Source organism: Sphaeramia orbicularis, chromosome 17 (genome assembly GCF_902148855.1).
Source record: "Sphaeramia orbicularis chromosome 17, fSphaOr1.1, whole genome shotgun sequence".
NCBI classification, from domain to species: Eukaryota; Metazoa; Chordata; class Actinopteri; order Kurtiformes; family Apogonidae; genus Sphaeramia; species Sphaeramia orbicularis.
The window spans coordinates 20,915,460-20,943,362 of NC_043973.1; the positions used below are offsets into that span (position 1 = coordinate 20,915,460).

At 36.6% G+C, this 27,903-nt stretch overlaps 2 protein-coding genes across 2 annotated transcripts; both read right to left on the bottom strand.

Moving 5' to 3' along the window:
• Window positions 1–1,717: 1,717 nt before the first annotated feature.
• On the bottom strand, window positions 1,718–8,236 carry LOC115437358 (fibronectin type III domain-containing protein 7-like). The gene is made up of 9 exons (XM_030160586.1): window positions 8,107–8,236; window positions 7,749–8,015; window positions 5,015–5,275; window positions 4,676–4,778; window positions 4,220–4,416; window positions 3,572–3,832; window positions 3,196–3,456; window positions 2,797–3,057; window positions 1,718–2,034 (listed from the first exon to the last, which is right to left on the bottom strand). The coding sequence occupies exons 1-9, from the start codon at window positions 8,234–8,236 to the stop codon at window positions 1,718–1,720; spliced, it is 2,058 nt and encodes a 685-aa protein (XP_030016446.1).
• Window positions 8,237–18,424: 10,188 nt separating this feature from the next.
• LOC115437605 (fibronectin type III domain-containing protein 7-like) lies at window positions 18,425–27,603 on the bottom strand. Its single transcript, XM_030160892.1, has 14 exons — window positions 27,495–27,603; window positions 26,984–27,002; window positions 26,562–26,819; window positions 26,091–26,351; window positions 25,214–25,471; window positions 24,850–25,101; window positions 24,512–24,766; window positions 23,032–23,289; window positions 21,709–21,966; window positions 20,831–21,085; window positions 19,990–20,253; window positions 19,868–19,897; window positions 19,739–19,767; window positions 18,425–19,221 (listed from the first exon to the last, which is right to left on the bottom strand). The coding sequence occupies exons 1-14, from the start codon at window positions 27,549–27,551 to the stop codon at window positions 19,219–19,221; spliced, it is 2,457 nt and encodes an 818-aa protein (XP_030016752.1). The 5' UTR covers window positions 27,552–27,603; the 3' UTR covers window positions 18,425–19,218.
• Between the last annotated feature and the right edge of the window lie 300 nt (window positions 27,604–27,903).

The following is a 27,903-nucleotide window of genomic DNA, read 5'->3' on the forward strand; positions in this document are numbered from 1 at the left end:
CACAACCACCTCATAGGTTTGGCCACAGACCAGGTTCTCCAAGGTGCAGTTGGAGCTGCTGCTGCTGCTACAGCTCAGAGTCTGTCCAGAACTGGTGGCTTCCACAGAATAGCTTACAGCATTTGGACTTGGCAACCATGACACATGTGCAGTCCTATCAGTGCAGTCCACCACACTGACCACATCTGTAGGAATACATGGCTCTGGAGGAAGAAAGACAAAAAATAACACTTAACTGCACTGCAATAATTTCATATGAATTAAATACTAGAAATCATCATATTACTTATTGTTATTGTCACTTATTGTTTAAATTCTGTATTGTGGTTTCTACAGTGGTACGCTGCAACTATGGACAGTACTTGAAGAAATGTAATGTATTTGTGCTTGACTTTCCATTAGAACATTTAAAGACTTAGGACTATATTTGTGGCAACATCCAAATGAATTTTTCTGTCCATTTAACCATTCCTGAGTGATTTGTCATCATTTATTATGAGTTTGTATTTTTCAGTAACAAAAACTCCAAACAGGTATCTTCCTCCAAGTATTTTAGTGACCATAAAAGCTCAGAGTAAATACATATTACAACAGAGAAAACTGCTGAAAAAGTGGCTTTTTTTGGGAAAATATATCATTGACTGAAAATAAAACCAAGTGTCTGTTTGTCAAACCACATGAGTTTTATTGGTGAGTAAGTGTTGCAAGACATGACAGTGTTTCCACGTTCACTGTAGGGTCTATGAACGTCCAAACAAGACACATCTGATGCACTAAATTATTTAAACATAAAGAGAGGATTAGTGATTCAAAAGTTATTAAATATTTTAGATCAGTACATACTTTTAGGTCTCCTTTTTAGATCTGTAGAGGGTTAAACAACCTTATACATCTGCTCCACTACATGTCAGAAGCAAATACTTTCCATTTGTCTGACAGTTTTAGATCCTTGTAATATTACAATTCTTCACTTCCTCTCAATGAAAACTGTGTATCTCACCATGTTAATTTTGAAAGTCTCTGATAAACTGCCTTTGTGGGTTGAGAAAATCAGCCTCTTTCTTTAAACTCAATAAAAACCTATTTTAGAACATGATGCATTCCATGTAGAAAAGCAATACATACTCATTAACACAGCAGTAATTTGAATCCAGAGATAATGATAATAAGAGACACATGGACCACTGCACAATGGCCACTTTAGCTTTACATATTTTATGCATTTTGTTGATAATACTAATATATTTTACTGTAATGTATGAATGCATAATTTTCACTTGCAGTGTAGTATTTTAACATTATGGAATTAGCACTTACTTTTTATAGGAACAGTTCTTCCAGCACTTATCAAACACAAAAAGACACACACAAACACACAGTAGATTTTCTTTATAGAAGTCACCTATTCTAGTTACCTGTGTAAAGCATGGCAATAATGCTCTGTTGAACCAAACAGTTGTCATCACCTCCCGATACACTGATGTTATAAACCTGCCCACACTGAAGGCTGGGGAAGCTGCAGGATGTTTCATTGGTTGTACACTCTGCCTCGTGACCTTGCCCATTCACAGCTACAGCAGTGTAGTATGTGGCACCAGAGCCGGCCATCCATGACACAGGAACAGGGTTTGGAGAACATGTGTGTGTGACTGTGACGTTGGTGGGGGGACATGGCACTAAAAGAAGAGAAACAGAATGGATGAGTTTAAGGCTGCATTTAATAACCTATTTGTCTTCCTAAGGTCTTAACTGTGACTATTTTGCACTTCTCACATGTGTTCACAGTGACCTCTGAACTCGGCATGCTGCCACATGATCCAGTGACAGCAGAAACGATCACTGAGTAGGTGCTTCCACATGGCAGCCCTCCCAGGGTGCACTGGGTCTCTGTAGAGTTACACTGAATAGAAGGACCCGTTCCTCCAGAGATGGTGGTGGTGTAGTTTGGTGTAGGGACAGAGATGTTCCATGTGACCGTCAGCTCTCCATTATCACAGGATACAGCGGCCACCACATCCTCAGCACCACATGGCACTGGGAAAGAAAGGAACAAAATAAACACACACCATCAGTTATTCATAATTGATAAACTGGTGTTCATGAGCAGAGTTGATAAGTAAACAACATCATAACCGTTTTTCTGACACTTAAAACAGCAGTGGGATGTGTCTAAGTGTTCGCACTCAGTTTGAGTACACATTTGAGCTACTTGTACTTTGAGTATTTCTATTTTACATTTTTTATTCCTTTCTTGTCCAGACAAAACTACGCATCTCAAAATATGATGATTTTGAACATCTGTTATAAACTAAAGAATAGTTTTCCTTCATGGCCTGAAAAATTTCTCCTTCTTTGTAAGATAAAAAATGTTGTCTTTTGAATTAGCACAAAAATGCATTGAGATTTTAAGTTTTTGCATTTAATTTACAGCTATTCAAAGCGTACCTCCACCTAACAAGACTTTTCCTTCAAAATTTGTCATATGACTTCATTTCAGTACGGTTCAAATCATCAAAAATAATAATAATTGAGAAAAAAAAAAACAAATAGAAGAGTAAAAACTTTTCTTCTATCCTCCCCATTATTCATGCAATGAGCCCTGAGATCCACCAAGTGTAAAAGTTGATATAAAGTCTATCAAACCTCCTGCAGTAACTAGAACAGTCATCTGCTAGAACAACACTGATGCTGAGGCAGAACTTTCACGTGTATTGATATTTTTAACTGAGTGATATGAATAATACCTCTTCAGTCACTATTCTTGATAGAAATGGATTATGCCTGCCAATCTCCTACCTGAGTCCAGACTAATGGGTGCCGATGAAGTCGAACAGTATCCATCATTGTAGGAGACAGTGACATTAAATCTTTTTCCACACGGCAGAGATGAGATTGTACAGGTGTTGGTTGTGTTACTGGTGCAGCTGAGCTGAGCTCCGGTCTCATCCTCAATCGTTGCTGTGTAAAGTCCCGTGAGCTGATTGTTCTGCCAGATTATCACAGCGTGGTTAGCATCACAATCTCTGTATGCCTCAATGTTGGTTGGAGGACAGGGTGCTGGAGGAGAGGGATTATTGGTTTGAATGCACATATAAGTGTCTGGTAAATCATCATTTCACCATACTTTTTCCTGGGGTTGGTGATGTACATTATATTACCAACCCAGTTTTAATGTATTCTGTCCCTTGGACCTACCTGTCCTAAAGGTGATCTGCTCACTGGCAGAGCTGTTACAATTAATGTTAGTGCCGATAACACTAGCAGTGTAATCCTGTCCACATGGCAGTTGTTCGAGCAGGCAGTTTGTGCTCATTGAATTGCAATTATATGAGTTTCCATCACTATCCTGAGCAATGACAATGTAGAAAATAGAACCAATGCTTGACGTCCAGTTAATTCTTGCAGAATCTGGGCTGCAGTCGACTGCTGCTGACACATTGGTAGGAGAACAGGGAACTGGAGAAAGACAAGAGAAGGTACGTGTCTCAGATAGGCCTTTGATTAAACATGAACGATTTTATATCTCATACAAATAATATCAGTTATCTATCCCAGAGCTCCCAGTACACACCAGCCTGAGCTATTGCTCCTAACACTCTGGGGGTGGAGCAGTTGTCATTGGAGGCTGTGATCCACACACTGAAGTGCTCGCCACACGGCACGCCCTCCACTGAACAGCTATTGGTGCTGGAGGTACAGTTGTATTGATCTAGAGTGTTTCCCTCTACTTCCACCTGATAGGAAAGAGCTCCTTCTGCAGCGTCCCAGGTCGTGAGCAACGTTTCAGAGTGACATTCAGATCCTGTTCTTATGTTTGTTGGCAGACATGGAGCTGAGGGAAAAGAAAGACAAAAGAAGTTAAGGAACTGAATCCATGTCTCTTTACTTATGTTTCCTATATATATTTAAAATGATCTTCATGCAACTTCAACCACAATTGTCTTACATTATTATTACTCTATAGTTCCCTGTAGTTAATAAATCCTTTATGTTGTAACCTACCGTGACTGTGGGTTTAAGCTCATCCATTGCTACTAATAGCGTGTCTTCAAAATTGGCTCACAAATAAAGACTTTCATCTGGAATATTCTAAAAATTAAAATGCAATCTTATCTCCTAAGTATAAATTCCAAATAACTCTACTTCAGTGGGAACGTAAAGAAAACAGAACCATATTTTGTCCTTGTACTGTAAACCATTGCAGTCAAATGGTACTCACCAGTGCGAATAAACTGAGGTTCACTGACTTCACTGTTACATTCACTGCTGACAGCGTGCACCTTGTATGTGTAGTACTGTCCACAGCCTGCATCTGTGAAGTAACATGTGTTTTGTAGCGTCCTGCATTCAGTGACTTGTCCATTCTTATCCACTGCTTGAGCCACATAGTAGAGGGTGTTGTTTGTCGTCTCCCAGCTAAAAACAATCACATTACTGTCGCAACTGTGAATGGCTGTAGGATTCGCAGGAGCACATGGGACTGGAAAAAAAAAAAAACAAAAATGAAGAAGAAAATTAGAGGAAGGAGTGTGAATTTTGACATTTACATTCGGTTGGAGTATGTTGGCATGTCAGCTTGGGGTGTGTATGCGATACTTGATAAGTTCCATGGGTGGACTGTATATACATATGTCTCCCTCATCTTTTCACTTTCCAGACAGATACTGTAGCTGACCTTTGAGACAAGTCTCTGACTTCAATAGTCAATGTAAAGCGCTTTAGATGGATTGGTGTTGGATGGCAGTCCTTGGCTGCTAATGAGCGGGTGTATTTCACCTCTGAGCATGAGAAAAAGCATCATACACAATGGGAAGACCCTAACCACTCCCATGGGACAGACTTACGATAAGTTTGTGATACTGAGCTGAAGAAATATTTAGCGGTGTATATGACAATGACAGACACCTGAGGTAAAATGAGAAGGTGTGTGCTGTGCATGTGTGAAACATGTACAGTCGTGATTACAGAAAACAGGCAATAACAACTGGGCAACATAAGCATGTGCTTTACTCACCTGTGTCGAACCGTTGGGAGGCGGTGGACGTGCTCTCACAGTCATCAGAAATAGCTGTGACACGGACATCGTACTTCTCACCACATTTGAGCATGATGATCTCGCAGCTGGTGGAGGTTGATGTACAATTAAGGGTTGCACCAGTGCCATCAATAGCTGTGGCCCTGTACGAATTGGCCCCAAACACTGTATCCCAAGTCACAGTCACCAAACCAGCAGAGCAGCTGTAGTTCACTTTGATTGTCGTCACTGGATTTATAGCTGAAGAAAAAAAACAGCAGATGAAAAAAATCTACAGTTCAAAGATGGCATCTACTAGTGATTACAAATTACAACCAACTGAACACCACCACTACAGTCAAAATGTCCATCAGGCAACCATGGAGTGCTATTTTGCTTCTGCAAATTTATCTGCATTGTATAAAAACCTGACTGTACAGAGGCTGCTGTGTCTGCTCCACCTGCAGAGCAGCAGCTTATGAAAACCCAGTGGTACCCCAAAACCAGATAGCTCAGAAACTTGTGCTAGTGGGAAAAAATTTCCATTAATTTTAAACTAATGTAAAAAAAAAAAAAAAAAAAAAAAAAAAACTGGACAGAGCCACCATGAGGGATTCGGACCAGTTTTGAAACCAGGAGTAGGGGTTTTGTTTGTTACCGGAAGTGATCACATGGTAAAAAATGGCAGAGCTACATGTTGATGGGTGAGCTAATGCTAAATGATAGCTTACTGAAAATATAAAGCAATAAACTTGGCATTTCACACACATTTAAAGATTTTGTTAGCATAACTTCATTCACCACAATTACAGTGAAGCCGACGCTGTTTCTTAGGGGAAAAAAATAACAGAATTAACAGAACCGATAAGGCACGTGAGCGTGTTTGTTACCGGAAGTGATCACATTGGTAAAAAAAAAAAAAAAAAAATGGCAGAGCTACATGTTGATGGGTAAATGATAGCTTACTGAAAATATAAAGCAATAAACTTGGCATTTCACAGACAATTAAAGATTTTTGTTAGCGCTACTTCATTCACTACAATTACAGTGAAGCTGAAGCTGTTTGTTAGGGGAAAAAAATAACAGAATTAAAAGAATCGACAAGGCACGTGAGCTTGTTTGTTACCGGAAGTGATCACATTGGTAGAAAATGGCAGAGCTACACGTTGAGGGGTGAGCTAACGCTAAATTATAGCTTACTGAAAATATAAAGCAATAAACTTGGCATTTCACAGACATTTAAAGATTTAGTTAGCGGAAATTCATTCACCACAACTACAGTGAAGCTGTCTCTTAGGGAAAAAAAAAAAAAAAAAAAAAATCAATTAACAGAACCGATAAGGCAGGTCAGTTAGCTGTCAATCAGAGCCACACAGCAGATATCAACATTTTCTATGCAACATAACATCTTGTGAAAGGAATTATAATTTTAAAGTTAGATCACCAGTGGACTTCTTAGAGGGTCCCCTAAAACGAATGAGAGCAGAATGACTCCTGGATCAACTCTAGAGACAAGTACGTCAAAGGAAGCAGTGCCTTTTTGGAGCCAGCCTCTAGTGGCCATCGGTGGTATTACACTTTAAAATACCTCACATGACACTTTGAAGCCATAACCCTTAGTGTTGGACTATGAGCTAGTTCTGTCAAGCCAGGGGAGAGGGACATAAAAATTAAAGTAAGAAATGCTGAATATACTTTTTTTTAGTAAATATGTTGCACAAGACATATCAAAATACCAGGGACATCAAGGGGATAATAACTCTGGTCCACTGTCCAACATAGTAGGTGATGGTAATGTACTTTAAAACCATAAAACTTTAAACATATAACAGAGAGGAAATCCCCTCTTGGTCATTATACGGCTGCAGAAAAAATTATTAGACCACCCTTGTTTTCTTCAATTTCTTGTTCATTTTAGTACCTGGTACAACACAAAGTACATTTGTTTGGACAAATATAATGATAACAACAAAAATAGTTCATAAGATTTTAACTTAAGAGCTGATATTTAGCCATTTTCCATGTTTTCTTGATAATTCCCAAAATCACTCAAGTTCTTACATCAGTATCTATGGCATTGTAGTGCCAAAAACAGTGCTTTTAGGCATTCCGTGTTTTCTTTTCTGTCTGTTTTAGTCACATGATACACACAGGAGTTAGTACTTGATTGCATTACCATTGTTTCTGATGACTTTTGATGGTCTGATAATTTTTTCCGCGACTGTATAAATATGGCAAGGTTGCAAAATCACAGCAATTCTTATTTTCAGGTGATTATACATTCATCCAAACTCAATTACAGATATAACATTCACATTCTACATTTAGAGTGTATTCAGACAAATAAAAATATTGGTTCCATACTTACTGGCAGTTCTGTATGAAAGATTAGTTGGCTCTCCAGGCTCCGAGAAGACATTGGCTGATGATACACCCACTGTGTAATTGGAGCAAGGTTCCAGATTTTCGATACCTATTTCTAAACCAGAGGTGGTGTAAACAACTGGGCTGTTGTCAGAGTTGTCGTTGTCTGTCACAGTCACTTGATATTGCAGGACTCCAGACACACTAGACCAGGTCACTCTGGCTGTGGTCCTTCCCGTTGTTGAAATATTCACAGTAGATGGTGGCTGGACCACTTCCGGGAGAAAATACAGATGTTATTCTCATGCATTCACAAACTGCACTTTACGAAGGATTTTCATACTTTGCAGTTGATCACATGTGGACTTACAGGTCAGGATGGTCTTTTGGGCACTATCTACGCTCCGTCCAGCACTGTTGGATGAGTAAACTTTACAGCTGTAAGTTGTAGAAGGGCTCAGGTTGTCTATTTGTCCAGTCAGTGTGGTAAAGACCTGCACAAAGCTTACTAAGGGATCACTTAAAAATTCTTCTACAGTCAAAGTGTAGTTGTCTGCCCCTGTCACACTGGACCACTCAAATTGTATAGATGTACTAGAAATAGCTTTGGCAAAGGTGATCTGAGATTTGGCAGGCACTGTGGGAATGTAAGACACAACATCATTAATTAAAAGGCTACTTTAGATTTATGAACAGTATTTGATCATTTGTAAAAATGTTGTCTTTACCTGTCTTGGTGAAGTACTTTGCTGTGCATACTGGTTGAAATAACGTAACCAAGACTTTCAGGGTAATTTCATAGTCATGTCCTGGTCTCAACCCCTGAACCAATCTCTGCGTTGTGGGATGACTCTGCATCACCACCACTGGGGCAATATTAGTGGAGTTCACAACTTTAAAGACCAGTTGATAAGATGCGGCACCACTGTAGCTGGCCCATACCACATTTAATGTGGATGCTGAAGGAGATGTCACTGACAAAATACTACAATCTGAAAAGGACAGACAAGGAAATCCATTTGTGACTGGGTACATGAACAGGGGTTAAGATGTAAAATGTAGAAATAAGGAAAAGAGCAACAGGTTTATGAAACAGATTAAAAGACAAGAAAGAACCAAAGTACTAGAGTAAAAACATGTACTTCCTTATTAAGACTAACCAATATTCTGATAATCTATAGCATGTTTAATGAAAACCATACTATTTTTCACAGTTTTGTACTCTCCAAAAACAGCTGTCTCTGCTTTCTTTTGATATCAGCTGTCTTATTAATTTAAATAATAATGATACAAGCAATATTTGTTTAGTCTTTATGAAAAAGACATCATTTTTCATGCTAATAGATTGCAAAAACTGCATTAATTGACCCACTCCATCATCTGTAAGGTATGTGCTTTCTAATGGTAGAAACCTGCCCACCAGCTTCTGCTAAGTGTCTTAACAAGTTTTTTTTTCTAAATAGATATAGTCTGCTTAAAGACTTTTAGAGAGCTACAGTAGGTAATACTGTGTGTGTTATTTGATCTGCTATATTATGTAGGTGACTGTGCTGAAGACATTTGTATTTAATTTTTATATTTATTCTTAATTTTTTTCATCCATTGCCCTTTTGAGCATTAAACTACAAGGAAATGATTTCACTTTGCTTCCCTTACTTAATTTGATTGTGGTTTATTAATTAATTTTGCAAAGATAATATTTTAATAGGTTGTAAATTTAAATAAAACAATTTAAACAGTTTTCATCTTAAACAGTTGACATAAAGATCTAAAGATGATCTATATAATGGTCTCTTAATATTAAACTGTAAAATATCACCTGCAGCTATGAATATTAACCATTAAGTGTGTCATATTTATGAACAAAAATGTTCACTCCTTAAATAACACTCACCTGTAGCAGCAACTGTACCATGCTGTATCTAAACAAAAAAAAAAAAAAGAAAGAAAATGTAAGAATACAAAACAAATGCCTCACACAAACAAAACAAAAAGAGAATGAAATAAAGAAAAAATAGCATAGTTACCTGTATGACTGACAATAAGGTGATGGTTAAATAAAACATCCACATCTTTGTAGTGAAAAGGTTCAGCAGGTTACATCCATACGTCAGTTGCGCACACATCTGCTCATATGAGATCCTCACAGACTGCGTGCTGTAAATCAACTTCATGGGAACCAATCAGGATGTCTTAAATGAGGACAGGTAGATGCCTGTGGGCCCCCTGTCATCAAGAGAAGGAAACAAATCTGTGGTTTGTTGGGCGGAGGCGGGGGCGCTCATAACCCCCCCTTCCTTAACACGCATACTGTAGTTCTTCTATTTTCTCCAAATATGTAATTTCCATAACTTTGTATTTGTTCAATGATTTGAACAAATGCAGAGTTATGGAAACCAACCTAACTATGAAGCTGAAACTATTATCTTTCATCATATGAATGTATTTATATTTTAGAATTTGTGAATTTTGAGTGAGGTTGTTAGAAACCGAAGTGACCTCATTTAATGTAATACAATCTCTTTTGTGTGACATACCCAATACTGAAGTCTTCCTTCTACATCCTTCCTGGATTGATGTCATTTTTCTTGGAAATGATTTGTCATTAGGTAGTATGATATTTGGGTTTTTGAAAACACAGGTATTAAAAAAGACTCAGATAAAGTTGATATTTTCAAGCTATATGTTAAAGAATGAAAAGATAATTAAAAAAAACTCTATTCACAGGTAATTAAACCATTTTGACAATACCACACCTTTTCACTGATATTATGTAAAAAGATCAGTTTTTTAAAGGAATCTGTGAAAAAAACGTGTTGGAAACCACCACTTTAGATAATAAGAACAATGTCTAATGTCTTATGATCTATTTGGTGTTTTGGGGAAAGTAGAAGCGATAACTTTACACATGTCAGTCTGACTGATTGATATTTTCACCATCTCATCTTAATGCTGCACTGAACTAAAGCCACGATTGCTGCAATTTATCAAAAACTCACATATATCAACAAATAATAAGCTGAGCCTCAAACTGCAAAAATCCAAATCTTACCAAATGTATTTTTCTCATTTGTAGTCAAAATATCTCATGACACTTAAAGTAAGACATAATCACCTAAAGAGTAACTTTTCAGTGAGATATAAGAACTTATTTTTAGACAATAGATCTTGAAAATCGTATTTCAAGAAATCTTACCAAGATAATTTTCACTTGTTCCATTGGCAGATTTTTTGGCTTAATTCAAGATTTTTTTGCTAAATTCAAGGAAAAAAAAGTCTGAGCAAAAAATTCAAGCAAAAAAAAGAGAAAAATACACTTGTTAAGATTTTGATTTTTTCCAGTAGTTTCACCAATTGTCCATAAACATCCATACTGGTGTTTATTGCTCCTTATTTCAATTAATCTGAATTCATGAGCTCCTATTTTAATTTTTTTTTCTGCTTCAATTCCATTCAATTTGGAATCAATTTGTTCAGGGATATTTGAGTTCCAATGCAGTTTTAATTGTATATAAAAGAGGTTCTCCAAGAAATGTTGCTCTACATTTTACATAATCTGACTAAAAAAAGGCCCACTCTGATATTTTGTGCGATCACTGTTAGCTTTGATTATGGAGTTAAAGCAATGCTTATATCTGCACTGCTCATGAAGTGTCACATTAATTTTTGCCCAGAGCTGCATTAATTTTTAGCCAAATTCTTGTGTTGATGATGAGAGAGTCGGGCTGCTGTGCAAAGTCATCTTCAGCACATGCCAAAAATTCTCAATAGTGGCCAATCCATGTGTGAAAATGATTAAATAAACTAATATTTTACAATTTTATCCCAATGAATCCTGGTCTCGTCATCTTGGAATATGCCTATGTCGTCAGAGAAGAAACAAATCCACTCACGTCCAAACCTGCTCATTCAGGTGGTCACTGACCTCATTTTATGGACACATAATTACTTATCCTGGACCTGACCAACTGAACCAACCCCACTGGGCATGATGGGTAAACACTTCACCCATCACTCTGGAACAGGGTCAATCTGGACTCATCAGACCACATCACCTTTTTCCACTGAAACACAGTCCAATCGTTAAAGTTCCTTCAAAACTGACGCCTTTGTCTTTGATTAAACTCACTGATTTTTTTTTCATTGGAGTGATTTTCTTAAACAGCTGTTTAGTCCCAATTCTGTGAGTCGTCTTACATTATGCATGTGGAGGTGTCCTTTCTTTCACTATTACACATAGCTTATTGTTGTTTTTATGATTTGATTTTTTTCTGACCGCATTTGTTCTGCAAACATGATGATTCACCACTATCCTAGCATATTTTAATGATAAGTTTGACCATTTTAAACTCAATAGTTTTGGCATCTCTTTAGATATTTTCTTTGCTTAATGGAAATAATTTAACTCCTCTGAAACAAATCATCAGACATTTCATCTGCAACTATAGAATAGGATATGTCCTCTTAAAGAAGAACCTACTAGTCTGCATTTGTCAGAAAAAAATATATTTACTTTCATTTAGAAGTGACCCCAAAGCAATAACATTAATGAAAATTAACTAAAAATGATAGTCTAGTTCAGTGCCAGGAGATTAATGGGGCTACATATAGTTATAAAATCAGTCTTGGAATGTAATGTACTAATGAGATAATTACAAAAAAATAAAAAATCATAATCAGAAATGTGACTTTTTAATGAAAGCCTCCTCTGCTACACATATACCTGAAAAGGCCTGATACATGTAATATAAACCTATATTTTAAAATTCTAACATCATTTTAGCAAATACACTAAGAATTGGCTCATGATCATCACATATTGTCTTGTTTTGATGACACTTTTCACATTATCCTTTTGTCAGACATGATTTTAATATTAAAGAGCATATCCTTTGGGCTGTTCATTTTAGTTAAGTCAATTAATGTAATAAAAAACAAAACAAAACATAAATATTCTTATAACTAGGGATGTATTGATATATCATCCAGACATTATTAATGATTGATATTTTCTGATAGTATCCAACATTGGTGTGAATTTATGTGTTTTTGCTCTTTTGGAATCATTTTTCAGTTGACTACGTGCTAAAATATATGGCTTCTAGGTATAAATATTTGGACTGTTCCCTTGAGAGTGTTACATAAATGAATGTGATAGTTGCGTTGTGTAAAGGGTGTGACAAATGGAAACAATAGGTCCACACCTTTTCCTCCAATCTGAGCTCTATCCGAGTGCGTGAGGATTTCTTCAGTGCTATCGTCTATTGTGAAATGCCTTTGCATCACCGGACTTACCGTCACACTGAGAAGTATCAGTCTCACTGTTCAGTAGCTTATGTCTGCCACATGTAAGAAATAAACACCCATGAATACATGCACATTTAGTCAATCCAGCATGATATTGTTTCTGGGAGTCAGCCTATTAGAATTACAGCTTCTGGTAACATCCTGAACCACTAACACCTAAAAATTAGATTAATTTTATTCGTTTCAAAGGGAAATTAAACTGTTCTCTAGCTCAAAGAAAAAAAGGAAGTCAAGCTAAAGCATCTGCCATCGACTAAGATGTTGTACAGTCGAAAGTTGAAACTCTAAGACTGAACGAATGAATATTCCATCTTAAAATCAGATTGAGGACTGCACAGTAACTGTTGCTTTTTCAGCCTTTTATCAAACTCAACCATCAAAAAACACAAAATGTCATTACATTTAATTTGTAATGTATTATTCATTTTGATGAATAGTTTTAGTTTAGTTTTATATTTTGCCAGTATAAGTTGTTGACAGGAGAGTTTTGTTTTTTTATATATATTTTATTCCTATAATCGATAAGATAAGATAAGATAAGATAAGATAAGATAAGATAAGATAAGATAAGACTTTATTGATCCCACCATGGGGAAATTTCACAGCTGACAGCAGCAACATACAACACACCAGTGCAAGAGAAAGACAGGTAGAAAAAACCCTACAAGTGAGAGGGAAAAATATAAAGCAAAATAAGACATTTAGTATTTATAGAAATATTTATATAAATAGAGAATTAGAATTAAACTTTTTTTTTTTTTTTATTTAAATGGTATTTACATATTTACATTATTTACATTCTTAGTGTATTTGCTAAAATGATGTTAGAATTTTAAAGGTTTGGAGATGTTTTCTGCACGGAATTGGAGGAAACAATATGACAATGTGATTTATTCCTGATATATGAAGTGTAACTGACTGGACTCAGTATATTTTTTTTAAAATATTGCACCAGGTTTAAGGTGATTATAGAAGTGTATTTAATAAAAAGGGGGATGTCTGTGAAATAGAGTGTGGGACTTTTGATGACCAGACTGTTTATAATTTATAGCAATATATCTTGGAAAATCTCTTTCATATCCAAGCAAACCTGCATTGGAGCTCAAATATCCCTTAAATTTATACTGCATTGAATGGAATTGAAGCAGAAATCAAATAAAAGTGGGAGCGTATGAATTTGGATAATTTTTTGAAATAAGAGATAATAAACACCAAACTTACAGATGTTTATGGACAACTGGTGAAACTGATGCTCAGTTAGTTATCTGTTGACATATATGAGCTTTGATACATTACAGATGCATTGGCTTTAGTTCAGAACAACATTAACATGAGATGGTGAAACTGTAAACCAGACTGAATGGGAGGTAATGGATCACACTGATGCCATAAAGTCTGAATTAAACCATTTTGTACCTCTTCTCATAAAATGATTGTGACAATGTGATTCATTCTTGATAGATAAAGTGTAACTGGCACTCAGTATGCAAGTATTGCATCTGGTCAAATTAGTGATAACTGATATGTATAAATAGAAATAAAAAGTGGAATGAGTCTGAAAACAAAATTACTCCTGGAAAAAACAATCGTCATTGTTAAGTCAGTAACAACAGTACAGTTACAGTCTTAAAATCAATACAGAACATAATTCACAGTGATTAAGTTGTATTTTTTACTTGTAAGCTTCAAAGGCATCACTCATTTCCAACAATCCTCTATTTCAAAGGTGTCAAGCATGCGGCCCGGGGGCCAAATCCGGCCCGCCAAAGGGTCCAATCCAGCCCATAGGATGAATTTGTGAAATGCAAAAATTATACTGAAGATATTAACAATCAAGGATGTAAAAATGATTTTAATTCAGATTCAAAATACAGACCAATTAGATTTCAAGTGGGTCAGGCCAGTAAAATACTATCATATTAAACCTATAAATAATGAAAACAGCTAATTTTCTCTTTGTTTTAGCATAAAAAAGTAAAATTACATGAAAATGTTTATATCAACCAAATATTCTTTTACAAAAAATGTGAATAACCTAAAATGTCTTATGATAAGTACATGTAGTTTTATCAGTATTCTGCCTTTTATTAAATGTTTTGTGCATTTGTATTTGTAATGTAAGTTGTAATGCACATGATGATGCAAATGATAAATTAATAATCTGAGGCAGAAAATTGTTAAAATTACAGATGTTTCTTAAGATGCTTCCAGTTCTTCGTGTTATTCAGATTTTTGTATTTGTAAACATTGTTATAATTTAATTTTAGTTTTTTCACTGTTATTCTTTTACTGGTCCAGCCCACTTGAAACCATACTGGGCTGAATGTGGCCCCTGAACTAAAATGAGTTTGACACCCCTGCTCTAGTTTTAAACAATTCTACATCATAGTAAACTTTGCCCAGACCCAGCATTGTCTACCTGTTCACATACAACACAGTGGACGGGGTTATAATGGACAACAAGCTGCAGGTTCATTCAACTGTAAACTTATTATTCTTATTCATGATCTTTGTCACCCATTTTGGGAAAATAGAGAAAGGAAAACCTGACTTCTTGGTGTCATTTGTGTTTTAAGGGGGTTAATTACAAAACGACAAAATACACTCCAAACTAAAAACTTCAGATTCACATGTTATTTTAATATTTGTTTTCTGGTTTTCACTCCTACTTAATGATCACTGGGGAAAAAAAGCTCTCTATCATTTTTTTAGACAAAATATCCCACCACCTATGCGTTTCTATGTAGCTTTAGCTTAACCCATAAAGACCCAGTGCTACTTTTGTGGCAGTTTCCAAATGAATTTTGTCACTATTTGACCTTCCTTGAGTGATTTATCACCATTTAATATAATATTATTCTCTGTATTTTGCATTTTTCAGTGTAAATCAGGTATTTTTCAGTATATTTAATTTACTGATCATGTAGATGTTCATGGAAACTCAGAGTAAATTCAAAGTTATTATCTTACAACAGAAAAAAATGAACAAAAGGTGACTTTTTTCAGCAAGGATATCTGTGACCAAACATAAAAACAAGCATTTACAACTTCTGTCATTTGTCAAACTCCATGGGTTTTACTGGTGAATCAATTTTATACAAGATGACAGTGTCTCCACGTTCACTACAGAGCCTCTGAACGTCCAAATGGGTCATATCTGATGACCATGAAAAGACGACAAACAACATTTTACACCATCTATTTACATATATTAATAGGATTAGAGGATCAACAGGTATTAAATATTTTATATCAGTCGATGATTTTGGTCGCTGGTGGCTGTTTGGATCTTTTTGGGTTAAATCTCTGCAGATGCATTTCCCAGATTTAGGATCAGTCACAGACAGAAGAAGAAAGACTCTCAGATGACAAGGAAGAGTCAGTGAAAACACTTAGATATGATAATTACATGTAACAGTGTAACACAATGTTGATATAATCTCAAGTATTTACTTCACTTATGTAACAGAATATGTTAGAAATGACATTTAAGGAACTCTTTTTGGAAAAACATTACATAATGATCCCTCCCTACACTGTTAGTTACATAATATATAGCTTTTTTGAAACGGTTTTGTTTCATTTTATTTATAAATGGTAACCCTACTCTGAAAATCCACTCATTAAATGTTTGATAGAATACCTGGGTCACTTATACAACTTTTTAGGTCAGTGAAAGTCACCTCGGCAGTGTGTCATAACAGAGCTGCTGCATGACCTACTACTATTGTATGTTTCTCTGATGAGCTATGTCAGGGGGGTCAAACTCATTTTAGTTCAGGGGCCACATACAGCTCATGTAAAAACCTAGAAATAATGTCAACTCCAAAATGTTCTCTGTTTTGGAGTGAAAATGTTTACATATACAAACTATCCTTTAAAAAAAATGCGAATAACATGAACAACCATTAACAACTTAAAATTTCTCATGAAAAATATATGCAATTTTAGCAATATTATGCCTCAGCTTATCATTTACTCATGTGCATTAGAACTAACAGTGGATCTACAAAGGCACAAAACATTTAGAAACAAGCAGAATACTGTTGAAATTCAATTTACTTCTCTTAACCCTTTCATGCATGAATTATGAGAACCTTAATCAAGATTTTTTTCCTGAGTGTTTTTATTCCTCTTTAGGCATAAAAAAAAACAATGTGATAGATTTTTTATTTTTTTTTATTTTTTTTTTTTTTATGAACGTATTTTTCATGGCACTACAAAAATGTCCACTCAGCTGAACAACATGCGTTTAATTTTTGAAGTAAAGAAACATGCATTTACTGACATACTGTGTGAAAACTATGAAATAAAAACATTTTTATCCTCTTGAGACCCAGCAATGCATTTTTGTCCTCTGTAGGGGACAAAAGTGTGACAGTTTCACTTAAAAAATGCTGTCCATGGCAAAGGACATTCCATAAATAAATAAATAAATAAATAAATGTATTTGGGAAAAAAAACTGTTGCATTATGCAGTTTCCAATCAAGACAATTATTTAATGGAAAAAAGCTAAAGATTTTCCCTTTCCTAGGTCTCAGGAGGTTAATGCTGCTAATCTGATGTTTTCTCACATTTGAACATACTATAATGCTAGTTAATACTCACTCAGATAATATGCAAAAAAAAAAAAAAAAACCTCTGTAAATTACAGTCTAATAACAATTAGCATTTGATTTAGATAAAAGACCAGGAAAGTTACAGTAATGGTATGAATGTCAGTGTCTGGGATGATGCATAAGAGTCCGGTGTGTTGGCTGATATGGAACTAAAACAACAAAACCCGTGAATATACAAGAGAACAGCTGGAGAATAACTGTCCACTGGAGTGACCACTACGCATGAAAGGGTTAAGGTATTTCAGGTTGTTCAGACTTGTTCAGATTACTCACATTTTTTATGAAAGTATAGTTTGTAAATGTAAATATTTTCATGTGGTTTAACTTTTTTACACTAAAACAAGAGAAAAATTATTATGATAGTATTTTACTGATCCGACTCACTTGAGATTATATTGGGCTGCATGTGGACCCTGAACTAGAATTATTTTGATGCTGTTAATTGTTAATATCTTCAGTGTAATTTTTGCATTTCACAAATTCATCTTATGGGCTGGATCGGACCCTTGGCGGGCCAGCTCTGGTCCATGGGTCATATGTTTTAGTTTAGTTTATTTCAGACACAAACATAATACAAAACATAGAGAAAAAAAACAAAACAAAAAAGCAGAAAATGGAACTGTTGTGCCTGAAAGGGAGAACAAATAAGCCACTGCTTATCTAGTCTTACCCCCCTTTTCCAGTCCTCAGACTGTTAGTGCCTAATCACATAATATACAATATAAGATTGTGATTACCTATAAACATATATACACCCCTACATACCTGCATACTTATACACATTCAGCCACATACAAACACACATACATACCAAATTATGTATACATCTGTACACCAACCCACACCTGCACATCTATGTATATACATACATGCATACTTCCACACATAATACAATATAACAACTGACAATCCAATCCAAGTAACCATCACACCCTTCCTTGAGCAATATATTGTGACATAACCATTTCTTCGTACATTGTTTTGAATTTTTGAATGTTTCCTCCTGGTCTATGTTCTGAAATCTGAAAATAACACGTATGTCCAACTGCAAAACCTCCCAACACCATGAAAGACGGACAATGATCGACACGACACTGTTGAAATGCAGGAATGATTAGCTTTATTTTTTGTCGTCAGTCAACTGGAAGAAAACAAATCCAATGAAAGCAGAGGCAACACTGAATGTGTTTCTAGCAATTTGATCAGACACTTCATCCACAAGACTACCACTCATAACTCCAGGCAAATGAGATGGATACCCGCTGTCCCACTTTAACAGCAACTGACCTTTTTTTGGTCACCAACCGGTCTTACAACCTGGAGAAATGACCTACGGCAGCCTTATGGAGGTTTTCTACTTGGGGAGATCCTATGACAGCCAGATTTTTTTCATCATTTGGACTTCAGATGATCATATCCATAATAGATTTATCCTGGGTTTTATGTAAAGTTCCGACTTTTTTTTAATTAATTGATTTGAATTATCAGACAGAGAGACATGCAAATTCCAACATATAACATATTAAAATGTAAACATTATTTTCCATATTTTAACCAGAAACCAATATCATTCAATACTGGGGATATATCAAATCTTTAAAGGGCTGTAACTGTAAATGATACATATATGTAAAAAAGTAACCTGTGCCAATACGTGTAAACAACAATAAAATGTAAAATATTTCATCATCAGTCAGCCCACAGTATCATTTCATTTTCTTCTCATGTAATCTTTAGCTTTTCTCATGTTTTTTTTCCACAGAAACCAACTCATCAGACTTAATGTAAAAAAAAAAACCTTCCCCATTTAGTTTAAAGAGAGTGATATTTCATCTGGGTATATTAGATCTTCACAGCTGTTGATGGAAATACAGTCTTCTGTCCGGGCTGGTACGGCTTGTAATGGGGGATGTTTACTGTAAGGCAAGACAGACGACAGACACAGCTTCATAAGCTTGTACATAGCTTTGTTTGACTGAGTCCATTAAGTCTATCATCTTACAGGTCTGCAGTTTAAGCACAGTCATTCATTATGAGTACAGTAGGATGATGTGTCACACTCCCACAGTGGTCGTCCATCCTGTTTTATCTGAGTCACGTTCCTGTAACTCATTTTCAATGTTTTATGAACATATGGATTCCCAGAGGTATAGACATGGTGATCAGCCTCACCTGTACGTCTTTCTCTCTTATTCCCTCTTGTTCAACTCAACCCTATTGTCAGCAGCGAACTATAGACACAGTCCATTTGTGAATGATTCTGTCACAGGATACCATGCCAGCTCATGTCACAATGAATGCATCTCATAAAAATGAAGCGTTTCTGTCACATGTTATCAAGACAATGTGCCAGGTTGTTACATAACAGATTTAATAGATTCTATAGGGAGACAGTATGTACTTTTCTGGAGGCAGCTGGACACCAAAACTTACCCCTTCTGTGCGGTTTCCATGAATAACCACTATAAACAGAGAAGGAGACGAGATATCAATGCATTAGCTCATAAATAAAGTCAAGTCAAATTACTGAAATGCAAATTAGAGGGGAAGAATTATACTTACAGATATTGACATTGTTTCCTATGCAGGGAACTGAGAATATGACAAAAAAGAAAGAGTTTTATGCAGCTGTTACCACAAATATTTAACTTTAACCTTCAACACTCTGACCTTACATGACTCACCTGAGTACATTTTGGCTTGACAGAAGCTGACTTTGACGCCGTCGTTCCCCACCGGCGCCACCTGCACTGTGTAGACGTCCCCGCAGGTGTTCTCTGTAACGTTACAGAATCTGGTGCCAGCAGGTGCAGTACAGGTGAGGTTTCCCCCTGTCCCATAGAGTTCAACAACATGGCTGTTGTTCGAGGAGCCCAGAGTTCGCCACATGACCTTGATAGATGTGTCTTTCTGACGTTGGAGCTTAATGTTTGTTGGACAGCAGGCGCCTACACAAAAGTGGGCAAAAGTTATTTTTTAGGTAATTTTAAGGTACTTCTAGTATCAAATATGTACACGTTTCTATTTATCCACTTAATAAATACAGTTTAACCTCTAAAGACTATTTTTGTGAGGACTCCCACATGAATTTTTCTCGACACCTAACCTTTCTTAAGTGATTTAGCATGATTTATCATTTTATACTCACTTTATCTGCATGTTTTAGTGAAATTCAGGTACTTTTTTATATTCAATTTAGCGATTGTATAGAAGTTCATGGTAATCAGAGTTAATCCAAAGGTTAACATATCAAAACAGAGAAAATTGACACAAAATATATCATTAACTGAACGTCTACAACCACTAACACTTGTCAAACTACATGGATTTTACTGGAGAACTGAAGTTGAAGAAGATGATGGTATTTCCATGTTCACTATGAAGCCTCTAAATGTCCAAATGGATCATATATGATGCCAGTGAAAAGCTGCAAATCTGCATTTTACCTGACTTATTTAAATTTGTTGATATAATTATGGCTTAAAACATATTAAACACTTTATATTTATTTTTATTTGGTCTCACTTGTTGAGAATCCAGAGTACTGGCACTCTGACTGGTGTCCCGTGCTGCTGATGGCTTCCATGTGGACACTGTACTTTGTGCCACATGTAACACATCCCACCAGGCAGTGGGTGTCCTGAGTGTGGCAACTGGCATGCCCACGGGGAGCTTCCAGGCTGGCTATGAAGGTGCGAGCTCCTTTTCCAGGTGTCCAGGACATGTTAGACATGGCCTGAGTAACCTGTGTCACATTCACAGACAAAGGACAACAGGGACCTTAAAGGGAGGAAGAAAACAGCATCATTACTCACAGTGTTGGAGAGAAAGAAATATTTATAATAGAATGTATGATACAAAATATGAGCAACAGTGTGTAGCTACAGTTTAAACAGGTGGTTGATGAAAATTGAGTATTCTTTGTGGTAATCACGATGTACTGACTTTGTTAAACTTAATAGATTGTACTGGGATCATTACTGATGTGTATAAATAGGAATAATAAGAGCGTTTCTGAAAACGAAATTATTCTAGGTTTATTGGCAACAGTGTAAATAAATACACCCTTGAAAAATATTTTATTGCACTGGAAATGTAATGTATCTGTCACTGACACTGTTGTCTTGATATAAAATGCAGAAACTGTAAAAATACAGTTGCGTTCAATCTTGACACTACAACAAACTGCAACCGATGCTTACATTTTTTCTGTTTGACCACATTTACATTATTCTGAAAAGAAACTATATATTGGTATTGTCTATTTTATTTTGCCCCTTTTCCATACTTTCTATTACAAATTATAATAATTTTAATAGTTATTTCTGTTGTTCCTTGTACGCCCCTTCAGCACAAATTGCTTGTGTTAAATGGTTGTGTTTGTCACTTGTTGTATGTCATACCTGTTTCCAAAGGCATGTTGTATCCGGGGAGACTTTGTCCAATAGACGAGGATGCCACCCCCATCACCTCGTAGCTTGAACCACATGGCAGCTGTGTGAGTTCACAGGGACTGTCTGTTCCACGGCAGGTGTGTGTGTCTTGGCTTCCACGGGCAGTGATGATATAATCTGTGTTGCCTCTGTTGGGGGTAGTGAACTGGACTTTGTATGTGGTGCTGTTGAACTGTGTAATACTGAGGATTTCTGGGGCACACGGAGCTGCGAAGAAACAAACGAGAAACAAACTTTTCATTCCAAAGATAAGTAAATGTGAGAAAATGCATAAAGGCAGTGGAGTATATCTGACCTGATCAAAGTCTAACTCAAAGAATTTCCTTCTCTGTTGTGTATATTTGGGGTCAACTTTCTGTCAACCTAAGGGATCTACATCTTTTTATTAATCCGATACATTAAATAAATTCTAAAATGCAACGGTTTGATGCCATTGTCATCAGTACAGGCGTATTCACAGATGAAGCATAAGCATTGCTGCCATAAGGGACTGGTGTTTTTTTGTTTGTCATAAACTTTGGTATAAAACTGACTCATTGAGATCAGTTGAGAAATGTAAACGCAACAGTGCATTTTTTCTTAAGAAAAATGTATCTTCTCAATTGCTTAGATTAATTATGGTGGATGTAGACATACTGTATATAATACTAATGGGTTTAAGGTTAATTTACATGTATAATACATTACTGTGCACAAGTCTTAGGCCACCTTTAGCTTTGCTGTTTTTGCATATTATTATTTGGGAAATATAAAACTTGAACTAAATGGCTCCCATAGGCTACAGTCAGTATTTAGTGTGAAATCCATTCCTGTGATTTAAAAAAAAAAGCCTAAATTAAAGGAAACATCAAATCTCCTCTTATTTTAACAAAAGTGTTAAAAACATGTTGAAGCAAATAGAAGTCACACGCACAAGTATAAGTGCTTTTCTTGTATATCCTAGAGAGTTGCATATGTGTGGTCATTGTAACTTTACTGACACCACAAATATGATGGTAGCCTAAGACTTTTGAACTGTACTGTATATTTCTTATCAGCATATTATTAATTTGTCCTCAAAGTATTTGGCATGACATTGTAGGAGTCTGGGTTATTCCAAAATACCAAAGTTTTTTTTTTAAATTTTTGCTGCTATTTGCTCTAAATATTTATTGTGTCAGAATCAATGAAAACCTCATTTGAAAAACATTTGTGTCTGGGCATAGATGTGTATTTAGGTAGAAATGTATGTTGTAAGTGGAGATACCGCTTTACATGTAAGATCCTCAATACCTGTGTCCTGGACGTGTGGTTTGCAGGTGGTGTTGCATCCTCGTAGGTCGTTGCAAGGTGTTATTGTAACAGAATAAGATGTGTCGCAGTTCAGATCTGACAGTGCACACACTGACGCTGTATCATTACAGTGGATGACATCACCAGTCTCCGCTGCTGTAGTCTCATAGAGGTCTGCCCCTGTCACTGGGTCCCATGTGATCTCCAGGGTCTCTGTTGAAACCAGCTTAATGGTAATTCCCTGTGGGCAACAAGGGACTGGGAGAAGAGATGGAGGAGAGAAGCAATAATGAGAACTACCACTGGTTTTACCTGTTTTAAAATGATATTGTCACTTTTCAAGCAGTAACTGTTTCCACCTCATGTCAGTACTGTAAAGGAAGGAATGTCAGAAAATACACACATGTGTGAATAATGAGTGAATGTTTCACATGTCATCTACAAAGACCTTTCAGGAAAGCAACAGGGAATTACATAAGAGTTAACACACTTAAATGTAATACAACCTTTATTAATGGTATTAATTACACCTCTGCTATTTCAGTTATGGGGCGGTGAAATATGTCTGACAAAGGCTGCAATTTAATATTACAGATTTCGGGGAAGTTCAGTCATCAAGTATGATGTCAAACCAAACCATGAAGACAATGAAAGCAGGGAGGCGACAGACAAAACAAGGGTGTAGTTCGCCAGTAAAATTGAAAAGCTTCCTTGAATGACAAAAAGAATCGAATTAAGTGAATTTGGACAGTGATCAAATATTTTGCCAAGACAATAATGTGGTGTATGTTTTCTGGGTTATCATATCTGAGAGAGAGAGAGAGAGGAGAGAGAGAGAGAGAGAGAGAGAGAGAGAGAGACAGAGAGAGAGAGAGAGAGAGAGAGAGGGAGGGAGAGTAATTGTAAAATCACTACAGCGATCATTTTACATATAACAATTTAAGACATTAACAAAATGTGCATTTGTGGTAGTAGTACTGTTTGCAGGTTCTTCTGTAAAAAAAAACAAAAAAACATTGACAACCTAGTCTAAAATTCCTGGTTTTAATGCATTTTGAAATATTTAACAAATAATGGCAAAAATGTAAAAATTGTGTTACCACAAAAAGTCTTACCGAATAGTTACATTTGCTTTAAAATTATGAAATTACCATATACCTCATTAACTGATTTGGCATATTCTGACATTGGAACAACAAAAGTTTGAATATTACAATTAGATTGAAAAAGGACCTCTGCAGACCATACAGGCTGCATGTATAATCAGGCATGTTTAGATTTAAATGACAAATGTTTGACCTGACCAGTGCAATTAAATTAATATTATCAATTCAACTGTAAATTCATTCAATATTATTAATTATTAATAATAATAAATTAGCATTTACTTAAAAAAAAAATCACACAAAAAACACATGCTTATAAAATGTCCATAATGATAATGATTAAGTAACAGTTTACACATGTCAGATGGTCCTACCAGTGGTGTAGCTGACCATAGGTGAATAAAGGTTGGAACCGGCGCTGTTGTAGGGGAAGACTGAGCTGATGTAGGTGAAGCCACACATGCAGAAGAATGGACATGTGGTTTCAGTGGTGTTGCACACCTTCTCCACACCATCATCACTCTTTATGTAAACCATGTAGTACTCGGCCAGTGGCATCCCACCCCATACCACGGAACAGTTACTAGTCTCAGGCTCCTCCACCCGGGTGTCATTTGGAGGACATGGCCCTGTCCAGATAAAATATACATACATTATAGACATATGTTTGTGTGTGACATGCTTTGGCTGTGGCTGTGTTTGATATACCCACATGTGATAAATGATGCTGATGGTGAAGGGTTACTGGGTCCAGCTTTATTGTAAGCGGTCACAGTGACTGACTGGTTTAGGCCACAGTCCACAGGTACGATATAACAGAAATTAACTGATGAGTTGCACATAAGGCCATTAGACGTCTCCACTGTGTAGAAATCAGCTCCAAACACTACTATCCAGAACACACTCATCTCAGCAACACGACCTGGCATTACGAAGACGTCGATTAGTTCTGGGTCTGCTGGACCTGGAGTGTAGGGGAAAAATGGAATCTGTCTTAGTAATGTTACCTCTAGTACCATACTAGTAATGTTACTGCTTCATGCAAGTATATTGATATAAAATCTATCCTATCTCACGTGTAACTTGGCAGATATTGTGGCCATCTCCAGCGAGGCTGTCAGAGTCCCAGGCTGTGCCTGTGATACAGTAGTTAGTCCCTGCTTTAAGGTCATCAAAGATGTGTTCAGTGTCAGTGGTGTTTATTTTAGTGAGAACATTGGAGCCTTCTTCGATAATGCAGAGTGTGTAGAGGACAGCATGCTCCACAGGCTCCCATCCCACATGGATGGTGTTATTGGTGAGGGAGGTGGTGTTCAAGATTGGAGCCTCAACCACTGTAGACACAGGCAGGTGGAAAGAGAAGAAGATTTGAAAAAGATAAAAGATCAACACAGATCAATGCTTCTTTTCAACTCCCTGATGTAAAATTTTTTTCATAGGTGTGAAATGTTCATGTGATTATGTTACATTCACTTCTCCTTCGGGGAGACAACCCAGTTCTCATGGTTTCCCTTTTCATATCATCAGAATAGTACAGTGTAAAAGGGATGGATACAGTTTCCACGCTCATGTGTTTGCTTCAAAAACTAGAGACTTTGGTACAATAGGGAGTGAAACGACAAGCCGTTATGGCCAGCGGAGTGAGATAACTATTGTCATACAGGAACAACAGAAAGACAGCATTTCACTCTGTAGACTGATTACCATCTTAAGTAAACTGTATCGCTTCCTAACTGTCTGGAGAAGTGAAAGTGGATGTAATAGATGACTTTAAATTAATATTCAAACTTGTAAGTTAACAGGGTTAGAATCATAGACAGAAACTGAACTAAATAAAGGTGAATATTTGAGGGGTCTGATGATAACTTAGAAAATTATTAATTTATGTGATTAGCTTATATTTTGAACTATTCTCACTACAGTGTGAAGACAGGTTATGAGATTCATGTGTACCTGTCCTCGCCTCAATGGGGTATGAGGGCTGGCTCCTCCCCCCAACGTTGACAGACAGGACGCTGAGCTTGTACACTGTGTAGGAGTCTAGACCCTCCACGGTGCCTGGTGACTTGTCCACTGGCATTTCATCAAAGTAATCGCCAGTTAATGACTCTGCCCTCAGGATGTAGCTGTTGGCCCCGGGAACCTCCTTGAACTCCACAGTGATGCTCTGGCTGGTTTTAGAGTAGGCCTGCAAAATGCTTGGGACCTCAGGAGCTGAAGAACAAACAATAGCAATAAAGTCATGTAGACTTTGGTCAAAATCTTTGCTTTCTGATAAAATGGGTACATACTTTTAGTTTTTTACTTTATTCTTATAGTTATACAAATACAAGCTGCCCAGCCATCCTCTCAGTCCACATGGATAATGAAGTATCTGAATCAGCATCATTTTCTTACTTTGGCGTCATTGCTGCTGGTACTGACCTGTTATCTCCTCTGTCTCTCCACTACCGAGGACTTTGAGATCATTGTCCAGGGCCTCTACCTGCATAGTGTACACTGTGTTTGGTGAAAGAGAGTTGACCGAGCCCATCATTGTGTTGCTACTGAAATGAGTGAAGACCGAGGAGTCAGGAGAGTTCTTGGGTGTTGCTGTGATCCTGTAGGAGCTGGCATCAGCTTGTCGAGTCCACTGCACTGTCATACTTTTAGAGGTGACCGTATAAACAGACAATGTGATCTCTGAGGAAGAAAAAGAAGAGGCTTAAACCCTGGAGTTATAAATAAAAGATATGGTTTTTATTACTGTATTACTGGTGGAAAATTTCAGTATTTCAAAGTAAATTATAATGTAAACTGACTGAATTTGTGATAATGTAAGTCAAAGATAAAACAAGCTTATTTACCATTTTGAGCAGCACATATCTGAAAATGACAAAACATGTCAAGTCAATGAAATTACCTGATGAAAAATAACAGGAAATACAGTATTTTCAAGACAAGGACATCATTCCAAGGGTAACAAACTGTTGGTATTTCACATTATATCCTGAGGCAAATTATCCCCTGGATCATATTCTCGGAGCATGAGAGGCAGCAGGCTGCACATTACCTTCACTCAACACAGATTTCAGGTCTGCTCAGTGCAGGTATTTCTTTCAGGTTGGGATGAATTTGTCTATTGAGCTAAGGTTGGGCATGCTGCACACGCTTGTTGAAAGCAATGACACTCAAAAGAGCCAGTGTTCATTTGAGTCAAAAGTGTGTCTCTATAAACTATTTATAATGTGGTCATATAGAACATTAACAATATCACTGACAGAAAAATATGTTAACTACTATACCACAATCAGTTCATCAATGATATTAGCTGAGTAAATATACTATTAATTTTAGAGTAAAATGATCATCTCTTACCTGTGTGAAGGTAAATAAAAGCAAAAGTTTTAGCATCTTCAGACGTGCTGGTCCCATGCCTTCTGGGTTTTTCAGCGTAACTGCCTTTAGGCTAGAAGTGAAATGCAGATGTCAGATGGGTGACTCAAAATGACTTCAGGGAAGCAGATCAGGCTTAAATTTGAAGTTGTTACCCCCCCTCTCCCTCTCTTTTCTCCGACAGGTCCTTTATTGTTTGAGCAAATACCAAAGAGCCCAGAGCTGTAACTCCTCCCCTTCGGGCTGTTTAGGGCCTATCAGAGACAGAAGAGGAGGCTACTGTTGTTTAGATGAGAGTGTAGATAAAAAAACATTTGTCACTAACTTTTTTTTTCTCAGCAAATTGCCATTAAAATGCACAAATTGGTCCAAATTGATTTATACTTTTCAA

Bases quoted from the DNA above. Each gene is read 5' to 3' on its own strand.
- LOC115437358 (XM_030160586.1), bottom strand. From the start codon at position 8,236: ATGCAGAGTCATCCCACAACGCAGAGATTGGTTCAGGGGTTGAGACCA. The intron at 4,779-5,014 runs GTGAGTAAAGCA...TCTCATGCTCAG, and splicing joins CTCCCAACGGTTCGACACAG to AGGTGAAATACACCCGCTCA. The intron at 3,833-4,219 runs GTGAGTACCATT...CTTTTCCCTCAG, and splicing joins ACCTCAGTTTATTCGCACTG to CTCCATGTCTGCCAACAAAC.
- LOC115437605 (XM_030160892.1), bottom strand. From the start codon at position 27,551: ATGGGACCAGCACGTCTGAAGATGCTAAAACTTTTGCTTTTATTTACC. The intron at 25,102-25,213 runs GTGAGATAGGAT...CCTACACTCCAG, and splicing joins CAATATCTGCCAAGTTACAC to GTCCAGCAGACCCAGAACTA. The intron at 20,254-20,830 runs GTGAGACCAAAT...ACTTTTGTGTAG, and splicing joins GTACTCTGGATTCTCAACAA to GCGCCTGCTGTCCAACAAAC.